The 22,318-nt window shown below is 39.5% G+C and overlaps 2 protein-coding genes across 6 annotated transcripts in view; one reads left to right on the top strand and one right to left on the bottom strand.

Annotated features, from left to right (window-relative positions):
* FGF14 (fibroblast growth factor 14) overlaps positions 1-11,988 on the top strand; it is a 637,878-nt gene extending 625,890 nt beyond the window's left edge. For all 4 annotated transcript variants that reach the window (XM_074963197.1, XM_074963214.1, XM_074963209.1 and 1 more), the window contains 2 exons: positions 6,413-6,611; positions 9,613-11,988. In XM_074963197.1, coding sequence (XP_074819298.1) covers positions 6,413-6,611; positions 9,613-9,749 — 336 coding nt within the window. In that variant the 3' untranslated portion in view covers positions 9,750-11,988. The remainder of the gene's footprint in view (positions 1-6,412; positions 6,612-9,612) is intronic.
* A 5,401-nt stretch (positions 11,989-17,389) lies between these two features.
* Positions 17,390-22,318, bottom strand: part of ITGBL1 (integrin subunit beta like 1) — a 247,265-nt gene continuing 242,336 nt past the window's right edge. For both annotated transcript variants that reach the window (XM_074963182.1, XM_074963189.1), the window contains 2 exons: positions 19,017-19,130; positions 17,390-17,513 (listed from right to left, as the gene is read on the bottom strand). In XM_074963182.1, the coding sequence (XP_074819283.1) occupies positions 17,422-17,513; positions 19,017-19,130 (206 nt within the window). In that variant the 3' untranslated portion in view covers positions 17,390-17,421. The remainder of the gene's footprint in view (positions 17,514-19,016; positions 19,131-22,318) is intronic.

Below are 22,318 nucleotides of genomic sequence, written 5' to 3'. Positions count from 1 at the left end.
AACGGAAATTCCAGGCCAGGGCCGTCCCTGGAGGGGCGGAGCCTGAGGCGGAAGTGACGAATCTGTCACTTCCAGGGCCGCCTGCGCTGGCTGATCACGCTGGCCCGCGGGAGCCCCCAAAGCATGGGTCCCGGAGCAGTCTCACGCGCCTAGGGGCCCTGTGGCCCACCTGGGAGATTTAAAAGGGCCTGGGGCTCCCCGCCACCGCTACTGTGGTGGCTGGGGGCTCCCAGGCCCTTTTAAATCGCCTGGGCCCCTGGGTAGTTACCCCTTTTGCGCCTCCCCCCCATCAGCAGGCCTGGCTGGAGCAAACAGCCAATCAGCACAGGGAAGAGAAAGTCCAGTCAGAACTGTAGAGCATGCTCTGAATGTGCAAAAGTCCCTGCTTTGGCTGCTGCTTCTCCTCCTACAGGTTGGAGGGGAGGCAGGGCATGGGCCAGCCCTATGTGCAAGGGGTGGAAAAGGGGGGCAGAGAATGGGCCAGCCCCACGCGCGGGGGAGGGTGGAGGGCTTGGGCGAGCGGCTCGGACCAGCTCCACACGTTGTCCCATTTTCCCTTTGGGGAATATAGTCACTCTAGGAGTGTGCTGGGGGTTGGGGGTTGCCCCAGCTTGGTCATATTTTTCAACTCCCCCTCACCCCCCAGTGCCATAGTCCCTGCATTGCTTTGGCTCCATATGCATACTTTCATGTAATCCACTACACTATGTCATGTCACCCAGCAGTGGCTAATAATATTAATGTAAAGGTAATTCAGTTGCAAAATGTAGGTGCAATTTTCCTCAACCCACAGAAATTGTAATGTGACACAGATGAGCACGCGCCGAAATCCCATTAACGGTGCAGAGTAAGAACAGCTGGGAAATGGCTCCCTTTAATGTTTGGCAATTCCTATAGTCATTTTTGTAATGCTTTGCCCCATTTCACAGCAATGAATGTTATTTAAGGCATTGTCAGAAGAGTAGGTATACAATAATGGCTGCAAATGGTTGTAGAAGATTGTGTAACAGATTCTGCTGTCGCTTGGAAGGTCTAACTCCACAACTGAGTTTAATCTAAATTTGTACAACTTGGCTTAACTGTAGTTAGAACTATTAAACGGATGGGTAATGGTAAGTCTACAGAAAAACAAAACCTGCAGGAGCAAGTCTCAGAGCCTGCGTCAACGGACTTCGGCTTGGCAGGCTCACGCTACGGAGCAAAAACTAGTAGGGTAGACATTCCCACCAGGACTCTGACATCTGGCGAGGAGGGTGATCTCAGCGCCTGGGCTCCAGCCCAGGCCTGAATGTCTGCGCTGATATTTTTAGCCCTGTAGTGTGAGCCATCTCGCCTTAAAGTCTATGAGTCTGACACCAGGACTCGGACTCCCTGCTGCGTCTTTTTTTGTTTTGGGTTTGCAGGGTAGATGTACCCTGAATGAGATTTCCTTCTCCTCCTCTTAGTGGCTTTTTCCTGAAGATATTTCCTTTGTCTTTCCTTTTGGCCTGTGAACTTAATGCTGACCTATTTTTCCTTGGCACTGACCTTTGCAAGCATAGAACATGGTGTTATCTACAAGCTGATGAAGCATGGTTGCCTGAGTAGAAGTGACTGAGTGAGACAGTCCAGATTGCTTACTGTTTTCTGTGAAAAATCTCTTCCCTGTAGCACAAGCAAACATTGCCTATAATGCATATAAGTCCTGTTATTGTTGTCTTATGGTATGTCTGCACTGCAATGTAAGCCCAGGGTTATTGGGACTTGAGTCAGCTGACCCATGTTAGGGAATCCTAGGCTTGAACCTCTACACTGCATTCTAACCCTATGTTAAAAATTTTCTGACTCTTGCTCAAATCTAGGGCTCTGGCATCCACACTGCAGTGCAGAGATCCGAGTCAAAGTAACCACATCCCAGAGTCCCACTTTAGCCCTAGCACTGTGGGAAACTTTACTGCTCACCCTGCATGTTACCAGGAAGCAGCTCACTTTGCAAAAGGCTTGGAAAAAATAATCCCAACTATACATATACAATAATGGGTTCCAAATTAGCTGTTCCCGCCGAAGAAAGAGATCTTGGTGTCACTGTGGATAGTTCTCTGAAAACATCCAGTCAGTGCGTAGCAACAGTCGAAAAGGCTAACAGTACATTAGGAACTATTAGGAAAGGGACAGAAAATAATCTATTTTTCATAATGCCCCTATGTAAATCCGTGGTGTGCCCACACCTTGAATTCTATATGTGCACTTCTGTTCTCCCAATGTCAGAAAGGATATAGTGACACTGGGAAAGGTTCAGAGAAGGGCAACCAAGATCACCAAGAGTTTGGAAGGGCTTCTATATGAGGAGAGACTAAAATATTAGGACTGTGCATTTTAGAAAAGAGGTGACTAAGTGAGGGCTATCACAGAGCTCTGTAAAATCATGAATGGTGTGAAAAAAGTGGATACAATATAAAAAACCCCAAGGGTCACCCAATGAAATTAATAGGCAGCAGGTTTAATACAAACAAGAGGACGTACTTTTTCCACACCACACAGAACTAACCAGTGGAACTCATTGCCTTGACCAATGTACAACTGGGTCAAAAAGGAACTGGAGAAGTTAATGGAGGACAGGTCCATCAATGGCTATTAGCAAGGATGATCAGAAATGCAACCCCATGTTTGGGGCAACGCTACACCTCTGACTACCAGAAGCTGGGAGTGGAAGACGGGTGGATGAGTCCATAATTGCCTTGTTATGTACACTTCTCCTGAAACTCTGGTGTGGGCCACTGTTGGAGACTGGGCAACATGGACTATGGGCTAACCCAGTGTTGCAGCTCTTATGTACTTTAAGTATTTATGTCATCAGGTCTTTTTAAAAGAGTAAAAATTAACAAAAGACAGTGGTTTAAATGTATCCTGACACCCCTTCTAGACCTAGCATTTCCTGTCTTAGTTTCCTGGGCTTTTGTCCCAGGGAAGGGGAGGATTGTCCAGTGGTTAAGGCACTGGTCTAGGATATCAGAGGCCTGGTTTCAATTCCCTGCTCTGCCATGGACTTCCTGTGTGTGACTTTGGGCAGGTCATTTAACCAGTCTGTGCTTTAGTTGCCCATCTGTACAATGAGGATAATAATGCTTCCCTACCTCACAGGGCTGTTGTGAGGATAAATGTGTTAATGATTGTGAAGCTTTTTGAAATCTACTGATGAAAAACAATATATTAGAAATAAGTTTTATTATTATTTGTCCAAATAGACACCGATGCTTGTTATCCTAAGCAATTTCAATATCCATGTGGCAGATTACTTATGTAGTTTAACCCAGGATCTCCTGACCAGCAGAAAAAACGTTGGATTATCTGTAATGTTCTCTGACTAATAAAATCCAGTAGGGAAGTACTGGGTCCATTGCTGATGACTGGTCAATTCCCTATGGGAGTCCAGGATGCCAGCTTCTCTCAAGGGAGTGTTAGTTAGGCTCTTGCTTGAAGACGTAAGCTTTGAATGTTGGCAGTTTCACCAGTTAGTGCTTTGTCTCTACCCCTCTCTTTTTGGGTGAAGTCATTAAGTCATTGAGAAGCAGCAAGGCAGTTCTGAATCTATGGGAATCTTCCTGTTGCCTCAATATCTTACAGTCTGGCTGACAGCTTTGGACACAGAATGGAAGTTCTGCCTCTCTCACTTGTTCATGATTTCTTGTTCAGAAGTTGTGTCTCCATGCTGATTCTTTTAGGCACCAGCTCAGCAAAGTACTTAGGCTTTCCTGATTAGGGATGGACTACTGAATTAGTCCTATGACCCTTCCAGCAGTTGAAGTGTCAGTGAACCTCACTAAGATAGATAAGAATGCTATTGAATGATTCGTCCCTTTTCTTCTACAGATGTACCGCATTACTTCACTGTACCAAGCATTCTCTCCTGTGGAGTCCTATGTATTCTCTTACCTCTGGTTTAATGTGCAGGATGCCACTAGGGGAGATAGTGAGACAATCTGAGCAATGATGCCCTTAGCATGTAGCTCTAGATTTCTCTTTCATATCAGCCCAGGTGGTTTTTACTTTCCCCCTGAATAACCACGGTCTGAACTTGGGTGAGAGCAAAAAGACTGAAGCTTTGTCCAGACCAGATGTAGGTGATGCTAGTGAGGGTGGGGTTGTTCAGGAGGTTGACCAATCCTTTATAATAAAGACTATTGCAACATCCTCTTCTCTGGCCTTGCTAAATCCTATCCTGGTCCATTTATATGCTGGTGGAAAGATCTTTTCCTGGCTCACCACTTTGACCATGTCACACCTCCCCTTTGTGTCTCTCCACTGACTCCACTGCATCAGATACAAACTACTTGTCTTCATTGTTAAGGGCCTTCTCAGTCTATTCCCCATTATACTTTTAATCTCTCATACGGTATCAAGATGTCAAACCCATCTTCACTCCACAAAAGATGCCTGGCTTGATTGCCCATTTAAAAAAAAATTCAATAAAGACATTAACATTTTCTCCTGTGCCAGACCTATGCTTAGGAAGGGCTGCAACACTGGCTCATTGCCCTCCTTCACATCCCTCCTAAAACTCGTTTCTACCATGGTGCCTACAAAAAACTCAGCAATGGTTGGGCGGGTGATTTTTCCATGACTGCTACTTTTCATGCTGACCAGCATCTTCTCATTGTTTCTTTGTGCTCCTCCCCCACCCGCCACCATTTCTTTAAACTGTCCGTTGGCTATAGCCTTACATGTAGAGTGCAGGCAAGCTCTTCAAGGCAGGGCCTGTATCTTTGTTATGCGTGAGCGTACAGTGCCTAGCACCGTGGGGCTAAGGCATCTATGTGCCACTATAATACAAATTAATAACAATTTGTACTTTGCACTTGCATTCCTCTGAAGATCTCAAAGAGCTTTAAAAAGGCACTGATTTGCCTAAGGCCACACAGCAAGTGAGTGTCAGTGTCGAGAATAGAATGCAGGTCTCCTGAATCCAAGCAGTTTGCAGTTTCTATTTAGTTACAAAGTTGTCAGTCACCTGAATACCTGAAAGCCTAGTTAGAAATGTGTGACACTCTTTAGGGGTGCCCAGATTTGTGAGGCACCTCAATACGACTGGTCCTTAGCATGCCTGAAACCACCAGCATCTGGCACAAGCACTGCCTTCCAGCCCCCCACAGGCCTCTCTCTGTCTGTACAGGTATCCAGTACAGTGCAGTGTCCAGCGCCTTATCCACTGACCACTCACAGAAGTACCAGGCTACTATCCACAAAGGAAGGGTATACACCAGCGTGCAAGATTCAACTTGAGACCAGGACTTTGCTTAACACTAACATACTGAGATATATTGACAGTGAAAACAAGACTACATTTATTATCAAGGAATAGCTGTTCAAGTAATAGTGGGTAATAATACTGGAAACAAACGGTTACGTGTAGAACAAAATCATAACATGCTTTCTAAAGCCTAAGCTTAAAAGGTTAACCTCATGCCTAAAAACAAAAGAACAAAAAAAAAAGGGGGGGGGAGAAAAAGAAAAAAACCCTCACCCAAAGTTCTCTTCAGCATTTTTCAGCCAAGCCTGTTTCAGATCCTTTTTGCTTCCTCGGTGAAGGGGAGCAACAGGTGGCAAAGATTAAATGTATTGGTTTGTAATACAGAAACAAATGGTAGTGTTTTTTCTGGTGGTTTAGGTTTATAGGGAAGCAGGATATTGGGGAGGGAGGCAGTGGGTGGGGTTGTGTTATTTATTTAAACAAAGGAAACGGCATGCATATTCAAGAAAGTGATTGGCAGTATTATCTAGGCATTTCATCCCAGATCGTCAAAGGTACAGTATTTTGGCTCCTAACTTCCATTTGGCTTTCCTGATTATCTTCCTCTGTTGCTCCAGCAGCCTAGAAAAATGACGAGTATGATACAAATAGTATGTTGAATGGCACAAGTGTTGAATAGTCATTTCCTCGAACACTTCAACCTGTCTTTTGTTTTGCCTTTGCTTCTCCTTGTCTGTGACTTGGCATCGCTGAAAGAAGAAGGGAGGGCATCACAAACAGCTACCTCTTAAATTCTTGGAACGGCTTGATTGAAGCCTGGAATCCTGTGGCAAAAGAGAAGCAGCAGCCTAGGGATTTCCTATATCTTGTTTGTGATTCTTATAGAAAATGCGTTTATAGTGTCTGCATGCTGGTACAAATGTACTACTCTGTAAATGGCTGGGAAAGAAATGTTAGCGATAGAAGGATGTTAGTTGTATGCCTAACAGATAAGACTTTTCGTAGCCTGTAAACCATTATTTATTGACTATGGACACCACAACTATTAGAATTAAAGGGCTCAGTTGCACAGTCATGTCCCATACTAATCCCAGTGCGTTATTGGAGGGAAAAATAAGGAAAAACTCTCACCACCAGCCATGGCTCCTTTGGGATATGCTCTAATTTTTACTCTTTCTCCCACAGGAACTTTTTACGCCGGAGTGCAAGTTTAAGGAGTCGGTTTATGAAAATTATTATGTAATCTACTCATCCATGCTCTACAGACAACAAGAGTCGGGTAGGGCCTGGTTCCTGGGGCTTAATAAGGAAGGGCAGGTCATGAAAGGAAACAGAGTGAAGAAAACAAAACCAGCAGCTCATTTTCTACCCAAGCCATTGGAAGGTGAGCTTTGGGCCATCACAGCCAGATATGCTGAAATTTTAAAACATCTCTTTCTTTGAGATGGTAATACCACAAAAGGAGGGAGGAATGGGTCCTATCGTATCATTTCAGAATGCACTTGGCACACACCCACTGGCCATTCCATATGAAAAGTGCTAGGATTCATGAGTCTTTTGTGCTTCACCACAGTGTGTCCTAGAAAGGGCATATGTAAAATGCTCTTTCATGGGATTAAGAGGTCATTTTATTAGAAGAAAACCTATTGTTAAAATGTATTGTGCTGCTTTTTAAAATTTTCTTCTGGTAGAAGCAAAAAGTTGGTGTCAGTATTGCAGTGAGAAAATCTTCCTTTCATGAACCAGCATGAGTGGCTCTGAACAATAATGTATACTTAAGGAAATTGGAGTTCTGAATGGAAGAGATGAAATGTCAGCATTCCAATTTAAGAGCATTCCAACACAAAACTCAAAGGCCTTATTATAGACTAAATCAAACTGCACTATTGAGTCAGCTGATGTATGGTGCACCTTTGTATATGTCAGCTATTCTGCTAGGTTAGGAAAGGGGAACAACAAATAATACCTTTAGTCATGCTAACCTTATATACTAAAATGATCCTGCATAATCTGGCAAAATGTGTTAAATATTTTGTCTTGAATGTGGAATTGTCTATTTGTCCTACTCATTCTACAAGACTTTTTCACCCGGGCTTTTTTGTTGTTTTGTCCTATTTACACTCCAAATCTCATTCACTTTGATCCAGATTGTTGCTCATCGCCTCAGTAATGCTGAAAAGTGTCTCATTAGTTAACATCTTAAAAGAAACCCCACACCTTTCTGAGTAATGTTTTTGTCAGCAGTGTCATGTTTTTTAACATTACAGTTATCCGAGAATTACAAGGTGTGGAAGGTTTTGAGGAATTTCAAATCTAAATCATGTGTTAAATGTGTTAGATTTTCATTACATAAAGGAAGAGAGTCTTACCAGCCCTAGGCGACTGGCTTTAATATCACATCTTAGTTTACACTGATTTGTTTTTTTCCTATGCTCCACAGTTCAAGTGGTCTTTAAAACTTTCCCAGTGTTTCAACAAGACTTGCACTATATGTGTTAACCCCTATATATGAACTTAAAAGTTATGTATTTTAAGACTTTTATTGGGAAAAATGCCAGAATATTTTTAAAAAGCAATCGCAGTACACACAGCTTAGGGAAGATGTGATTTTTCCATTAGAGTAATTAATATTTGTATGGTCAGACTCTTTATCAAAAGGGTTTAGGTAAGGCTTAGAAACAACTTATTTTATGTTGCCCAGAAGAGTCGTCAAAGACTACAGCTATACAATGTAATTCTTTCATTTTATATTGCTATCTCATGGTGCTTACCTTCATATTTTTGTAGGTCACATTGGTATTTCATCCTGTTCGTAATTAATCAGCAAACAGAAGTGTCCTAAAAACAATTATGGGTGTGCACTCTAAAGACATAGATCATCCCCAGCATTAGGTACTCTCGAGAAGAAATTTAATTTCAAACTTTCAAAAGCCATAAAAAGATTTAGATTATGTCATTGCAAATGTTAGTACAAGTTAAGTACTTGATTAGTTAATGACATTATGGGCCTTTCATATCTATTATGAAACTTCTGTACATTAAAGATCAAGGTCAGTGCTTTGATGCTACTGCCTCCTATTTTAATTAGTCCAGGGAAGAAGGGATTGTTCTCTCACATAGTTTTTTCAAGATTTTGTGTGTGATGATTCATTCTTTTGACTGCTTGACTTCTCTTTTTTAACACCAGTGTGATATAAATAAATGCTACCCCCAAGTTATGTGTAAGTAAAATATTACCTGATTCAATGATGTGGAAAATGAAATTGAATTATCGAACAGTATTCATCATTAAGGCGGCTCAATGCAAGTACTTTGTAACTGAACAAGTGTATTTTCCTCAAGTGATTTAAAATGGTTACGACCCTAGTGAATCCCAGTGTGCTCTTCTTAATTCTTCCATAAATTCAGTTAATAATTTAGTTTTGGAGTTTTCTGCATTTCAGAATTCCAGCAAAGATCAGTGACTAGGGAATGTTTCTTGGCCATGTATTACAAGGCATCTTAGGGAAAAAAGAAAGAAATGAATACTAGCTGAGCAGTGGCTGTTCTGTGTGCTGTCTGGAACCATCCCAAACAGTTCACCAGTACAGATGAATAAACACCAAGTCTTATCTAATCTCATCATGTTTTAATTTTATATAAATGCTCTATACGATTTAGTTTTTGCGAATACATCAGTGAGCCATTTATGGGGGGAAATAAATGCCACCTATTAACCAGGCTGTAAGAGGAATTTGAAAAATTAAATAATGATTAACTAAATGATTTTCCTTCATGAAAGTTAAAAGTTCTTGATTCTAATATCGTCGTTCTAGTTTTTGACGCTGAAAATAAGATCCTCGTGGCATTTGATAAAGAAATAACTTAATGATGTACACCAGTAAATATCAAGAATCCTTAAAATGTAATCGGAAAATTCAGTTTTGACTATTGACCTATTTTGTAATAAGACTGTGCAAAGCCCGAGGGGTTTTGCTGTACAGCTCATTCTTCCATATTGTACAAATTGAGATAGAACGATTGCTTTTCATTTCTGAAGCTTCTATAAACAAGTCACATTATCCATTTAAAAACAAAGGGACAATTTCCTATTGTGCATGTAAGTCAGGGGTGACGGAGGAATAGAGATACTTGGATTGTGTGGAAAATATATTAGTGGCTTAAAATAGTCCCTTTCAAAGTAGCTAATCTCCTTCACACAAAAAGGAACAGAGAGACGATTAAAACACTTGTTCTCGTAAGGATGATACCCAAAATAATTTGTAGAGCATATTTTTATAAGTTCTATGGCCTGTATTATACAGTAGGTCACAGAGGGCCCTTCTGGCCTTGGAATCTATGAAAATGAATCCTTCTGAAGTTTTTTTTTTCCCTTCTTCCTTTAGTTGCCATGTATCGAGAACCATCCTTGCATGATGTTGGAGAAACAGTGCCAAAGGCTGGGGTAACTCCAAGTAAAAGCACAAGTGCATCTGCAATAATGAATGGAGGCAAACCAGTGAACAAGAGTAAGACGACATAGCCAGATCCTCACAGGTGTTGTGACTTATTGAGCCCTGAGTACAGTTGAGCAATTTATCCTTGCCGGACTCTCCGACTTCAGTGTCTGTGGATCAGCTTGAGGCAAGTGAATACTTGCTCTTTGCTGTTTCAGAACTAAATTGTTGCAAGTGGATAAATCTCAACATGTAGCTCCTCCCACAACAAGAAGACACCTGGATAACCAGCTAAACTCAGACCATGGAATGCCCTACCAGATATGGAATGCCTTTTTAATATCTTTTCTGTGACTGTGACACTTCATGTGAATGACATACTTCACAAGTACACTTGATACCTTGCCTGCTGACAGTTACCCATAATCCCTTTTTGAGTCCAGTTTCAGCAAAATCCGTGTGTTTAAGTTCTATTTTGTAGCACACAGATAATATCAAGTAATTTCTAGTTAGACGCTGTAAACCTGTGCTGTTATGGATTTCTCTTCTTCCCTTTTTTTTTACAAGGCTGCTTGCTCCACTGTCCGTGACCTTTTGCAGGGATTGTGGTTCTCTAAAACTTAAATGTTGCAGGTGGCTTAGTTCTGAAAGCAATCAGGGAATCAGGAAGCCTTCAAAAACCTATTATTATGAATTATATCTATGAAGACTAGGATCATTGTCTCCGACGTAGAATATTGATAAATGTGAATACACTTTAGTAAGCGGTACCATGCTCCTGAGGTTGGCATTATTGTGGTGGGAAAAGTGTCAAACACGACCAGTAAAAAAATTTTTGAGGCTAGTGTTTGACATCTCCCTATAGTTTCTTTTTGTGTGTGTGTTTTATACATATCACAGGCTTACTGGTAATGGTGACATTTGCCTTGCCCAGCGAGCAAGACCCACTCATTTTTGGGAAAGTGGGTCCAAAGAACTCTGTAGGCCTTGTAGGCCTGAATTAAGGCTCATTTTTCACCTACTAATCGTCATTGTTTGAAAAACAATAATTAAGACTAACAAGAATTGCGCTACCTAAATCCAGTTCAGATCTAATCCTTTCCTGTTTTTAATTAACTGAATTTAATGCCATCATTATTTTGGCTGTTTCCCACTCTTCCTCAGCAAAGCACGGGCAAGGATGATGTTGTGTTCTTTTTAGCAGCACCAATGCAAAGGGTAGTTACAAATTATACTTTAAATATATTTAAAATTATACTTTTAATTTTTTTTTAAACTGGGTCTATTAGAAAACATTAACAAAAAATGTTTAGCTCAGCATGCAGAGTCCAGTCCTATGTATTTCACCCTGTAACCCATACCTCTAACCCAGCTTTTTAGGATGTTCCCACCGAGTTGCTAGATAAACGGTGCCTTGCCTTGCTTTCTGTATATTATACATTCTAAAGAGCGGAAATCAAACCCATTATGAGATTGAGTCCTTGGATCACGTTCAATTGCTTCATGAAAAATATTGGTGACATTTCACTGGTGTCAGTTAACTGTCATGAAACCAATTGAGAAAAAAATAAAATGGGTAATAAGCTTTAGACAGTACAACAAAGATGCCATTGTAGTGTTAAATACTGTAGGTAATGAGTTTCAAATATTTAGTCGCTTACTTTCAAAAGACTGAAATAAGGCTATTCTGTGTGTGCTTAATAGGCATTTGCTTCTCAGAAAGGGCAACAAGTACCTGAGTTTTGGCAAACTGTGTGTGACAGCCTTCTATTGGCCTCTTGCTGTTATCATGTTTAAGGGAGACAAACTTCATCCTTCCCTTTTGAGCAATTGTATTTACTGAAAAAAATAATTTTCTCATGGCATTACACAGAGCTCTGTGACAGGCCACCAGTTGTTTCAAATTGCTGGCCTGTTTAGCTGCATACTGATTCAGTCTACATTAACTCTTCATGCTTTGTCATACGGGAGGGGTTCCAGTTTAATAAGTAACCCAGCATAGTGTTCAAGTAGGTTATTGTAATGCTGCAATGAGTCTTTTGACAGTTTTAGGTTCCTTGTTTAGATACCATGTAAAACAGACAAAGTTTGGGTCTTTTTAAAGAGCCGAGAGAAACATATCAAGTGAAGTTTGTTTTGTAAGTATTTAAACAAAGACAAAGCTACGTTAATGCTCTGACAAAATGTGCATAAAGTAACTTTTGGCTCAGATCATCCCCTCCTCTGGTGGCTTTAAAGGAGAAAATTTCCATGAGACACCCCTTGTGGTGAGCCTCCCATCTCATCCCACCAGGAGGGGTGGGACTTGTGTGCGCCCCCCCCCCCCCCCCCCCCCGCCAAAAAAAGGGCTATGAAGCCTCCCCTGGTGGATCAGTAGGAGACCAGGACTACCAGAGTAGAGCTCTGCCCCGGCTCTCTGGTGGCGTCCTGGCATTGGAGCCTCAATGACCTCCCCGTCCCCCTCACCTCTGCTGTAGCGCCTCTTGGGATTGGGAAGGGGGTTATGCGGAAAAGCTGCATTATCTTTTGTGTCTAATGTTCACAGAGCTGGTGAGGGAGCCTATGTGCATTCTTGCCCTGTCCCACTCAGTCTCCAGCCTGCCCAGTTTGGACCCTGCACTGCACAGAGGTGGCTCTGCAGGGTCCAGAGTGTGAGAAAGTGCCATAGAACTGCCTGAGGTGTGCCCTGAGGATGTAGAGAGCACAAGCTGGTCTTCTGAATTTCAGCTCTCTGGAACGGGTGTCCCACGGCCATATACATCACCATTGTCACCCTTAAACCCGACATCTCAGGCAGCTATTATCTCTGCCAACCCGTTGACTAGTTACAATTAAGGCTGAATTTATTTTTGTACATGACTCGTATGTACTGTAAATGTATCACCAGTTTTATTTTTGTTTACAGGGGTTGCCTGTAAAGGTGTTTAATCCTGTAAAACAATTTCTTCTAAAGTCTGTTTAAACATAGAGCACAGGGGTCTTTGGTATTTGTGCTTTGGTCACTCCTTTAATTTTGTCTCTTGTCTCATCTGTTGCATGGGAAGAGGATGGCAATGATGAACTGCATGTAGTAGGCTATGCGTATCAAGAACTGTTGGTATGTATTACTAAATTTACATACATATATGCAAAGAGTTGGTTTGCATTGTACAGTTTGTGTTTATTATCATTTGTTGTATACACAGAGGCAACATATTGAATAAAATGTTTATATGAAAGCATATTGAAAAACAAAACAACTTTATCTAACAAGCAGAATGTGCAAAATAACATTGCACTGGCCACAATATAGTGAAACCATATAGCTAGGTTGGCAAACTCAATTCTCCCCCTTTACCATGCCAAAGAAAATTTTAGCTCCTTGATATATTACCTCTCTTGCTCCAGGATAAGACTTCGCCATTTTGTTCCCTCTAAAATTAATTTTGCTGTTAAGTGAAAACTATTTTCAACTGTCTGTTACTACTAAAGTACTGTATAGTAAACCTGATGAATTAATTTATATTTACAGATTTTGTGTTTTGTATTTCCATGTACAGCAATATATGTGACTCTACAGTATGCCAGACATTTGCATGCTGTGTTTTGTAGTGTTCCTTCCTTTCTTTTTATTTAATCCCAGAGAGCGTGGTTTGCACAGTGGTCCAAAAAAGAAATCCCAATCTCTTCACTGTCTATCTCACTAATGCACAGGTACGTTAATAATGCAGATGGGCATTATCTCTTCATTTTCCCTCTGAAACAAAAAGTTCATTTTTATTTCAGCAACAATTTTGGCAAACTATCAGTCACGCATACACACACAGTTCTTGGTAGCTATGTACAAATTGAATAAAGCACTATTTTAGTTGGGCTTTAAAAGCGTTTTATAGATTCACATGAACCCTTACCAGCTTGGTCATGTTTATGAAAAACTACAGTAGCTTCTCCAGAAATATCACAAGTGGTTGGTAGCTCACTTAACACCTCTTTTGCTTCTTCTCCTATTCTTTAAGAAATGCTCAAATCAACATGTTTATGTATTGTCATTTTTTCATCCATATGATTTGTATAACAAAATTAACCCACAAAAGAATAAAAGGACCTTCTTTCACAGTGTATTTACTTGAAAGAATCTTGTAAAGCTCATAATTGTTTACACACAGAGGGACAAATTCTCTGCTGCTGTAATGTTATAGCAGTCAGTTGAGTAGACAGAGAGATTGACCCATGTATTAAAGGTGTGTCTTGTTGATCCATCTGTTCTGTGGTACAAAGTAGAAATATTCAACTCCATTCAGGTTAGAAAACATAGGAAAATTAGACATAGTATAGTTTTGTTTAAATGCTCCTTTGGATAAATTTGTGATCTGTGCAATACATTTCAAGATTTTTTCAGGATGTCTAATGCAAGTCCTATGATTTATTTTTTTTTAATGTAACAAAATCTTTGTTCTAGAGCCCAGTCGTAAAAATATTCAACTTAGTTTTATTTGTCCCTGGACTACAGTACGAAATATAATTTAGAAGTAAAGTGAGTCACCATTCCAGGAAGAAGGAGGGCAGTGCATCAAAAACACCAAGCCAGGGGTACATGATCAAATCTCCAGCTACACGCCTCTGAAAGAGAGCTTGACCATTTACCCTCCCAGTAATCCTTTCCCTTTGCTAAACCATGGATACAAGCAAAACAGTGAACAACAAGTTTATGTCTGAAACCCAAAAAGAAGTTATATAGAGTGGCCACAATCCTGCAAAGTGCTGAGAGTGCTCAGAAGTAGTATTCAGCACTTTTCAGATGGTGCCCTTTTTATCACAAGAACGGAGAACTGTATATGTGTTCAGTATCAAACTCCCCACTTATCTAACCAGCTTTCTCTTTCTGTAATTACTGTTTGCCCGAGACCTGGAAGCAGTGACATAATTAGTGTATGTTAATTAGATCGGAAATATTTTTCACTCCCTTGCACCTCTTTTTACTTTTACAATTTAGGCAGACAGTATTTTCACATACATGGAACAATAATATTTATCTTCAAGTCTTATTTTTAAAGCAAGGGAATAAGTTGTGTAGAAGATGTACTGGGACTCATATCACTAGTTTCCTCAGTGTGGGAAAAAAGGCTGTTCAAGCCACACACAAAAAAAAACAAACAAAAAATGGAAAAGAAAATAGATATCCATTACATTTTGAGCAGTCTTAGTAAATACTATATGGCTTATAGCACAGTTTTGCTTTGATACTTTATATTTTACTTAATCCCAGGCACTAGCTTTGTCAAAGAGAATTTTAAAACATTTTTTTTAAATAAGGCGATATTAATCCACCCCTGTAGCTGAAAATTAAAAAACAAACCTATTATGGAAGTGTTTAAAAGTTTATCTTACTAGAAATTAGAATCACTTCTATGTTTTTAGTTTACAAACTTAAAAGGAAAACAAACAAAATCACACAGTAAAATAAAATACATCAAGTATTACATGACACACAGATATCCAGCAATTTATGGCCTTAGAGAGAATCATTTTCCAGTCTAGGAATATGGCTGCCTGAAATATCATAGCTAAGATACAGTATTTTTTCTTTGTTTGCTAGTTTGTTTAAATGATACCAAGTATCTATTCAATCTAAACAACATTGATTTTCTACTTTGTTAGCTGTACAAAGTACTGTACATACATGGGAGACATAATGAAGCTTGATTTCCTTTTCTCTTTCATTGACTCAGAAGTACCCACATCTGTAAGACATTTATTACAATAAGAGACTTCCGGTCTGTGTTAATTTATATATAAATAAAACCAACAAGCTTGTGTTCACCAATCAAAGACCAGCGTCGGCAAATGTTCAAATGACACAGTGAAATACCTAATCTCTATACAGTTTAACGGTTACAACCATAAAATATAAAATGTGATTTCAAAACTTGTTTTACTTCAAAGTTTGTTTATGCTGCATCAATACATTTGAGAACTCTGCCTGATATTTTGGTTATCGAAGGAGAGGCAGTAGCAGCTTTTGGGTATAGTTGTCTCTGTGAATGTGCAGAACTCCCATGAATAAGTTATGCACAGATATTTAGAGGTGACTGGATTACGCCTCCCTGAGAACATGGGCTTTGAAAAGCTGCACATTTATGTTTAAAAAGAAAATGAGGTCAGAGCAAGAGCAAGCTAAATGGGGGGCGGGGGGGAAATGATTGTTGAAAACCTTTCCATCGCGCACCTGAAGTTTTCACACTATAACTGTTACATGTTCTGTACTGGTGTATTTTCCAATTTAAATAATCAATGTCCTTTCTATAAGAAAACAAATTTCTAGTGTAATAATGGAAATACCATTTTTCAGTTGATACACAGGTTCCTTATTTCTTAGTCTTGTATCAAACTAAAAGCCTGAAACTTGACACCTACATCACACCATAACAATATCAAAGTTTGATTTGTTTTGTGATTTAATCAAAATGTCAATCACGTTTGAAAAGAAAATGTATGTCTTTTTTCGCTCTGAAGAATTAAAGGGCTGCCAAACCTACACGTAGGAGGGAAAAAAGATTCAAATGTAAATAACTTAGGGAAGTCCCAAGATAGTTGTGCATCTTTCATAATTCAATGTGAATTTCCCACTGAGCAGCATTTCACCATTGATAAGAAATAAAAATTTTGTTCATACCCCTGCACTGTTTGTATTTACTGTTTGAAAACTGCAATTCAATTATTTTGTTTCCACCATTGAAACATCTTTCATTGACAGCAGTGTGCAGTACAATGTACCTGATTTTCTAATTCAGTTGACAGTCGGACTCCCAGCCTCTATAAAAGTAATAAGATACAGTGAATATCGTGTGTGACAGTGTAATCTGTTCCGAAATAGTGAGTCCTAATAGCATACAGAATTGGCATCCTAAAAGTTACCTAATACATTTTCATGTGCTTTTCCTTTTTAAGATGACTAGGTAAGTGTACATACATAACACTATGGTAAAAGAACATACAAGTTATAAGATATTTATTAAATATAGCAACTCATTTATCAGGATTTTTTTTAAAAAAAAAATCTTATCCTACAGGTTATGTGTTTGAGAGTGTAGTATGAAGACTAAATAACCAGCTTAATGATATTGTAACCACAGAAATCAAGATTTATTTATTTTTTTTAATTGCTCTGTTCTAGCAATGGGGTCTGGTTTTATAATTTGGGTCATTGGCCTACTCTCTGGGGTTGTTTAGGTATTTGGATCTCAGTTATACAACTGCAGATCTCTGACAAAAGTTAAAATAATTAGTTTTGAGGAGCAATTTACAGCTTCTCTTGTTATTGGAGCAGGGAAATAATCAGAATTGGAAGGAAAAAAACCCAGCCAAATAATAATGTATTTCACAGATACCAGAAATGGCATCAGATACCTTTTTTGACAAATATCCAGCCAGCTCTACTCTTTTATATGAATGCCATTTCGTTACGTAATGGTGTCGAGATTTGACAACAAGCTAAACTATGCAATAAAGCTTTCTTGTATCACTTCAGTGGAGCCAGGAATTCAACCTTAAGACTTCTAAGGCCAGTCTCACTCCCACTGAAGTCAATGTGAGTGTGGCAAATTAATTCAATAGGAGCAGGAGTAGACCTGCAGTTGGTTGTTATGAAACACAGAAACTTACATTGGTCTATTTGAATATTTCTGGTGGTGGTTCTATGTGGTTTGCCTTGCATTTAATTGTGCTAGCAGCCTAAAAAACCAAACCAAACCCCTCAGTCCTTGATGCTCCATGTTATGATTAAGGGTATTCTGTGCCAAGCCAGATTTCACAAGCATTCCCATTCCATCCTTCCCAGCATTCACAGTTTCCACAGCTACATACACCATTGCCTAGAACAAAACAAACAGGAGATAATTACCATAATTGAAATGTACTGCATTAAACTGTGTTGTTATAGGAAGAAACGAGCCATAATAAAACATTTTTACTGTCCCTTTACATATTTTTTTGTTGAGAGCACTTTACATTTGATTAAGCAGCCACCAAAACCCTACATTTTCAAATAATTAATGGCATCTTTACAGCAATGCCATCAGCAGAATAATAATTATTGTAATTATGCCATCATGGTTTGGACCCAAGCTGTTTCTATGTTGTCTTAGTGTTCCCACTATACTTCAAGATGTAAGGAAAAACTAGAACTATTTATCTGAAGTTAAACTGTTGCAAAGAGAATAGTATTAGGAATAAACCTTTGAAATTGAAAAGCACCTTTTTCAACTGAGGAGCTCAGAGTGTTTGACAAAAAATAGTCTCAGATTGAAAAACTGAGGCACAGAGAGGTTAAGACCAATATTTTCAAACCCCTCCATCACTTGCGGGTGACAAACTCAAGTGGAGTGGTGGACAATCAGGCCCCAGGCATCTCAAGTTGGCCACTCAAACACAGTGAATGCTTTTGGAAATTTAGTCAGCCAAGTAATTAGTTGCAGATTTGTGAATAGAACCCGAAACTCCCGACTCCATCTTTCATGCTCTGATACCCTTCCTCCTATTCTTTGTTTAAGCAGACACATAGTTCTGTCTTTTGCCACCTCTGTATCCACCGGCTAATAGAAGAACATCGCTAAGCAAAGATTTTTCTAGATGGAAAGATGCAGAGATTGTCCTCTATGATTTTCATCATGGAACACATAGCAAGTTAATCAAACAGATCACATGTTCCTGCTTGTCACTAGATTTTTCTCCCTTCTCTGTTAAAAGCAAGTGTTGGCAGTCTACCCATTTCCCTTTGCATCTGCCATCTAAACTCTGAGATAGGTGCAAAAGACTTTAGTCAGCATCCAACATGTCATAAAAAAGACTGTCAGGCATCTCAGCATCCCAGTGAGAGTTGTCTTGATGCCAAGGAAGTCTATGAAAAAAACATGACTATTCCCCTCATCATAATATAAGCACCTGCTCCTGCTGCATTACCAAGGATTCTAAAACTAAATGGTTTCTAAATGCATTACATACATTCATCATAAATAGTGAAGTAAAGATGGTGATAGCAACAGAAACCACTGAATCGCAACCTTCTCATACATGTTCATTTCCGTACAGGAACAGGTGATAGACAAAAGCATTTTACTTTTTGGATGAATTTCACAAGTGATTTAATTATTGGTATTCATGCTTTGGATTTCAATTTTCCTTGCAAAGTGTGAAATTGATTATTCATCACAACACAAAGCAACACTCTCTTAACAGCTAAAGTGATTTTATTAATAGGAAAGTGCTTCTCCTTTCCATCAATGAACAAAGAGAACTTGCTGGGTTTTGTCTAACTTCAATTTGCCTTTATGCACAGTCTGCGTCTCAGAGCAATTAAGGATTAGTCAGTACTGCACCTGTGCAAATGAGACCATCATGTTTGTCACAGTCTCTGTCGTCACATTCACAAAATTCCCCTGAAATGTACCATTCCTGGGATGAACAGATGCACTTTCCACAGTGACAGGAACCTGAAATCACAAAGATTATTACTTGCAATCATAGGGCACCAGCACTTTTCAGGCTGGGATATAACATCTCAGACCCATGCAAAATTGCCATCTAACAAGCGACTGTCTAAAAGAAGATCATCAAGCTAAAAGCTTATTGAATAAAATGATCCTTTACAGGTCAGCCTGAGTATGAAGTAGTGTTCTATGTAATGCCTTGATTTTGCTTCTTTTATTTATTCAGGACTCACATTTAGAAGTTTTGCTTTTGTTCCAGAGCATCACAATCAAGGCTACTTTTCCCAGGAGCTGTTCTGCTTTGTGGCTAGATGAATCAAAATCATGCCTGGTCCAACCTTATTGAAGTCAATAAAATTGCATTGAGATGAAAAATGGCCCATACTGTTTAAGGGACACAAATAGCACCTTGCTGCTCTCTGACCTTTTCTTTCCATTTGTTCTGGATCACTACGGGTTGGATTTTCAAAAAGACTAAGTGCCTTAGGAGTACAGGGTACATTGACTTTCAATAGGATATGCTCCTAAGTCACGTGGACACTTTAAAAATCCCACTCTTTCCCACATTTCAAGAGGCTTTCCTTTATTACAGTAGGGAGCCATCAACGTGCTCAGTGTTGTACAAACCAGAGAAACACATGATGATCCAGCCCCAGAGAATGTACAATGTACCTTAGACAAAGATATTTAATTCACAGAAATCTATACAGGGCCTGATCTAAAGCCCATTGCAGTCAAATTTGCATCTTTCCATTAAGTTCAGAGGGCTTTTGCTCAGGCCCACAGTCAAAACTCAAAGTGGAAACTTTCCTTTAAATTTTGAGCTGTGTAAATCAAGTGAACATTCCCCAGAAAAATCTCCACAACAAACCCTGTACTATTTATCAATTGAATCTATTTCTATTAATTAAAAACTTCAAAGTAGCACAGGTACTGACCCTCTTTAAAAACGTAACATTCACTGAATTACTGTAGGTTGATCAGAGTTAATTTACTGCATTAGTGTAGGGATAAGTTGTCTTAAACTATAACATACTGTAATATACAAATAAAGGACTTATACTTGGGAACAGAGACTTTAGCATGAATTTCTCTATGGTTTATTAACATGCTGCCTATTAAACTATGCAAATAGGGAAATATTAACTTTTAACCAAGGGTAAAATATTCAGTGCACAAAGAGGCAATGGAGGAAAGCACATACAGTAAGATAATTTAAAGATTACTGTACTGGCCAATCTTATATTTCATTATGTGTTTGAGATTGATTTAAGCCAGGTGTTTCTATTTCCAAATCAACTACAAAGCACCAACAGCTACACCTGTTGATGCCAAGAAGAGCCAAACAGGATGTGAATTTTAGCAAGAAACATTAAGAAGAAAGCAGAGTATTGTAACTCACAGCTAACCAAGACTTATTAAAGGTATTTTGTAGACAATACAATACATGTAACATGTAAAAGGAACTTAAATAAATCAGAAAGAAAAGGAGTACTAGTGGCACCTTAGAGACTAACCAATTTATTTGAGCATAAGCTTTCGTGAGCTACAGCTCACTTCATCGGATGCTCATGCTCATGCTCAAATAAATTGGTTAGTCTCTAAGGTGCCACTAGTACTCCTTTTCTTTCTGCGAATACAGACTAACACGGCTGCTACTCTGAAACCTTAAATAAATCAGGTTCCATAATGCATCAGTATGTTACAAAATCTCTTTCCTGCCTTGGGAGCCTCCTCACTTTAATTAAAAATAGTCTAATTAGTTAGGGTAGTTTTCCTGTAATTCTGGCCAGATCCTTTTTGTCTCATTGACTAACCTGAGTCCAGCATAGTCACAGCAACCATCTGCTGCCCTCCAGCTATTTCTGAAGCAGCAGCAGCATGGTGGGTGTTTCTGTTTTCACTGTTAAGAATATTTACTATAGGCGGCGAGCCAAGATTTTGAAAAGTGACTAGTAACGCTTGATGTATGTTAAAGGGGCCTCATTTTCAAAAAGTACTGAGCAGTCACCCTGTGAAAACTAGTATCACAAGTTGACATCCAAACACTGAGGCTTCCCCTAATCAGTTGTCACTTTGGAAAAATGTTGGCCAGAATTCCTGCGAAGATTTAGTAGCTGTGAAGCTAGGTACTCACTGTTGACAAGCCAGTTATTTCACAAACAACAGCACTGGTATGCAGAGAACTGGCTCAACATTTGGCCTTACATTAGGACTTCTGGACCCTGCCATTCACTCTAGCTACAGACAATATTTACAAACCTGCATGCATAAGGTTAAGGTCCCAAATTCGTGTTTAGGCATGCAGGGGGAGATTTTCAGAAGTGCCTACTGCCTGGTCTACACTCACAAGCTTTACCTACTAGTAGAATTGTTTCCATGGGGGGGGGTGTGTGTGACTTTTTTTGATTGTATTTTTACTGATCTAGTTATACCAGCAAAAGCCCTAATGTGGACACAGTTTTACTGGCAATACCAGTTTAGTTATTCCCCATCCCATAAAGGAATAAGCTGCACCAGTATAAGCATATTTATACAGATATGACTACATCCACATTAGCAGGATTGTCCTGTTTTAACTAGGCCAGTATAGCTAAAGTGGTATAAATTTTATGTGTAGACATACTTCAAGCTGTCAGTGGGAGTTGTGCTCTTAAATCAAAACCGCTTTTGAAAAGATATTTCACCCTTGTTTCCTAAAAAGCAATTTAGAAGCCTTAGTTTAGGCAATCGGATTTGAAAATTTTGGCCATAGACCACTGAGTATAACTTACCTTCAGGCTGCTCCAACTTACATGGGAGACCAGACAGATACTTGGCCAGCCCCAGCATCAGGGTGGTCAAAGGTGGCTTTATACCATCTTGTCTTTCCACCCCCTGGTTCTGTGCCAAATGCAGCTTGGCCAGATGTGAAGATCTGGCCTCAAACTAAAAAGTTCAAGCTGCAGGGTCAGATTGTGGGGTCTGGCTAAGGAGTTCTCAGAGCAGGAGATGGGGCTTGGGAATGACAGCTTTCTGCCATCTTTACAATGAGGAATAGCTGTTCAATTATTTTGCCTTTAAAGTTACAAAAAAATTGTTTATACTTATTTAAGATCGTAAATTGCTCACTGGCTTGTTTTAATCATTTCAGTTCACCTCTAACTATTTATAATAACAATTACCCTGAGACCACATCTGTGCAGAGAAGA

Source organism: Natator depressus, chromosome 1 (assembly GCF_965152275.1).
Source record: "Natator depressus isolate rNatDep1 chromosome 1, rNatDep2.hap1, whole genome shotgun sequence".
NCBI lineage: Eukaryota > Metazoa > Chordata > Testudines > Cheloniidae > Natator > Natator depressus.
This window is presented reverse-complemented; position numbering and strand designations above follow the sequence as displayed.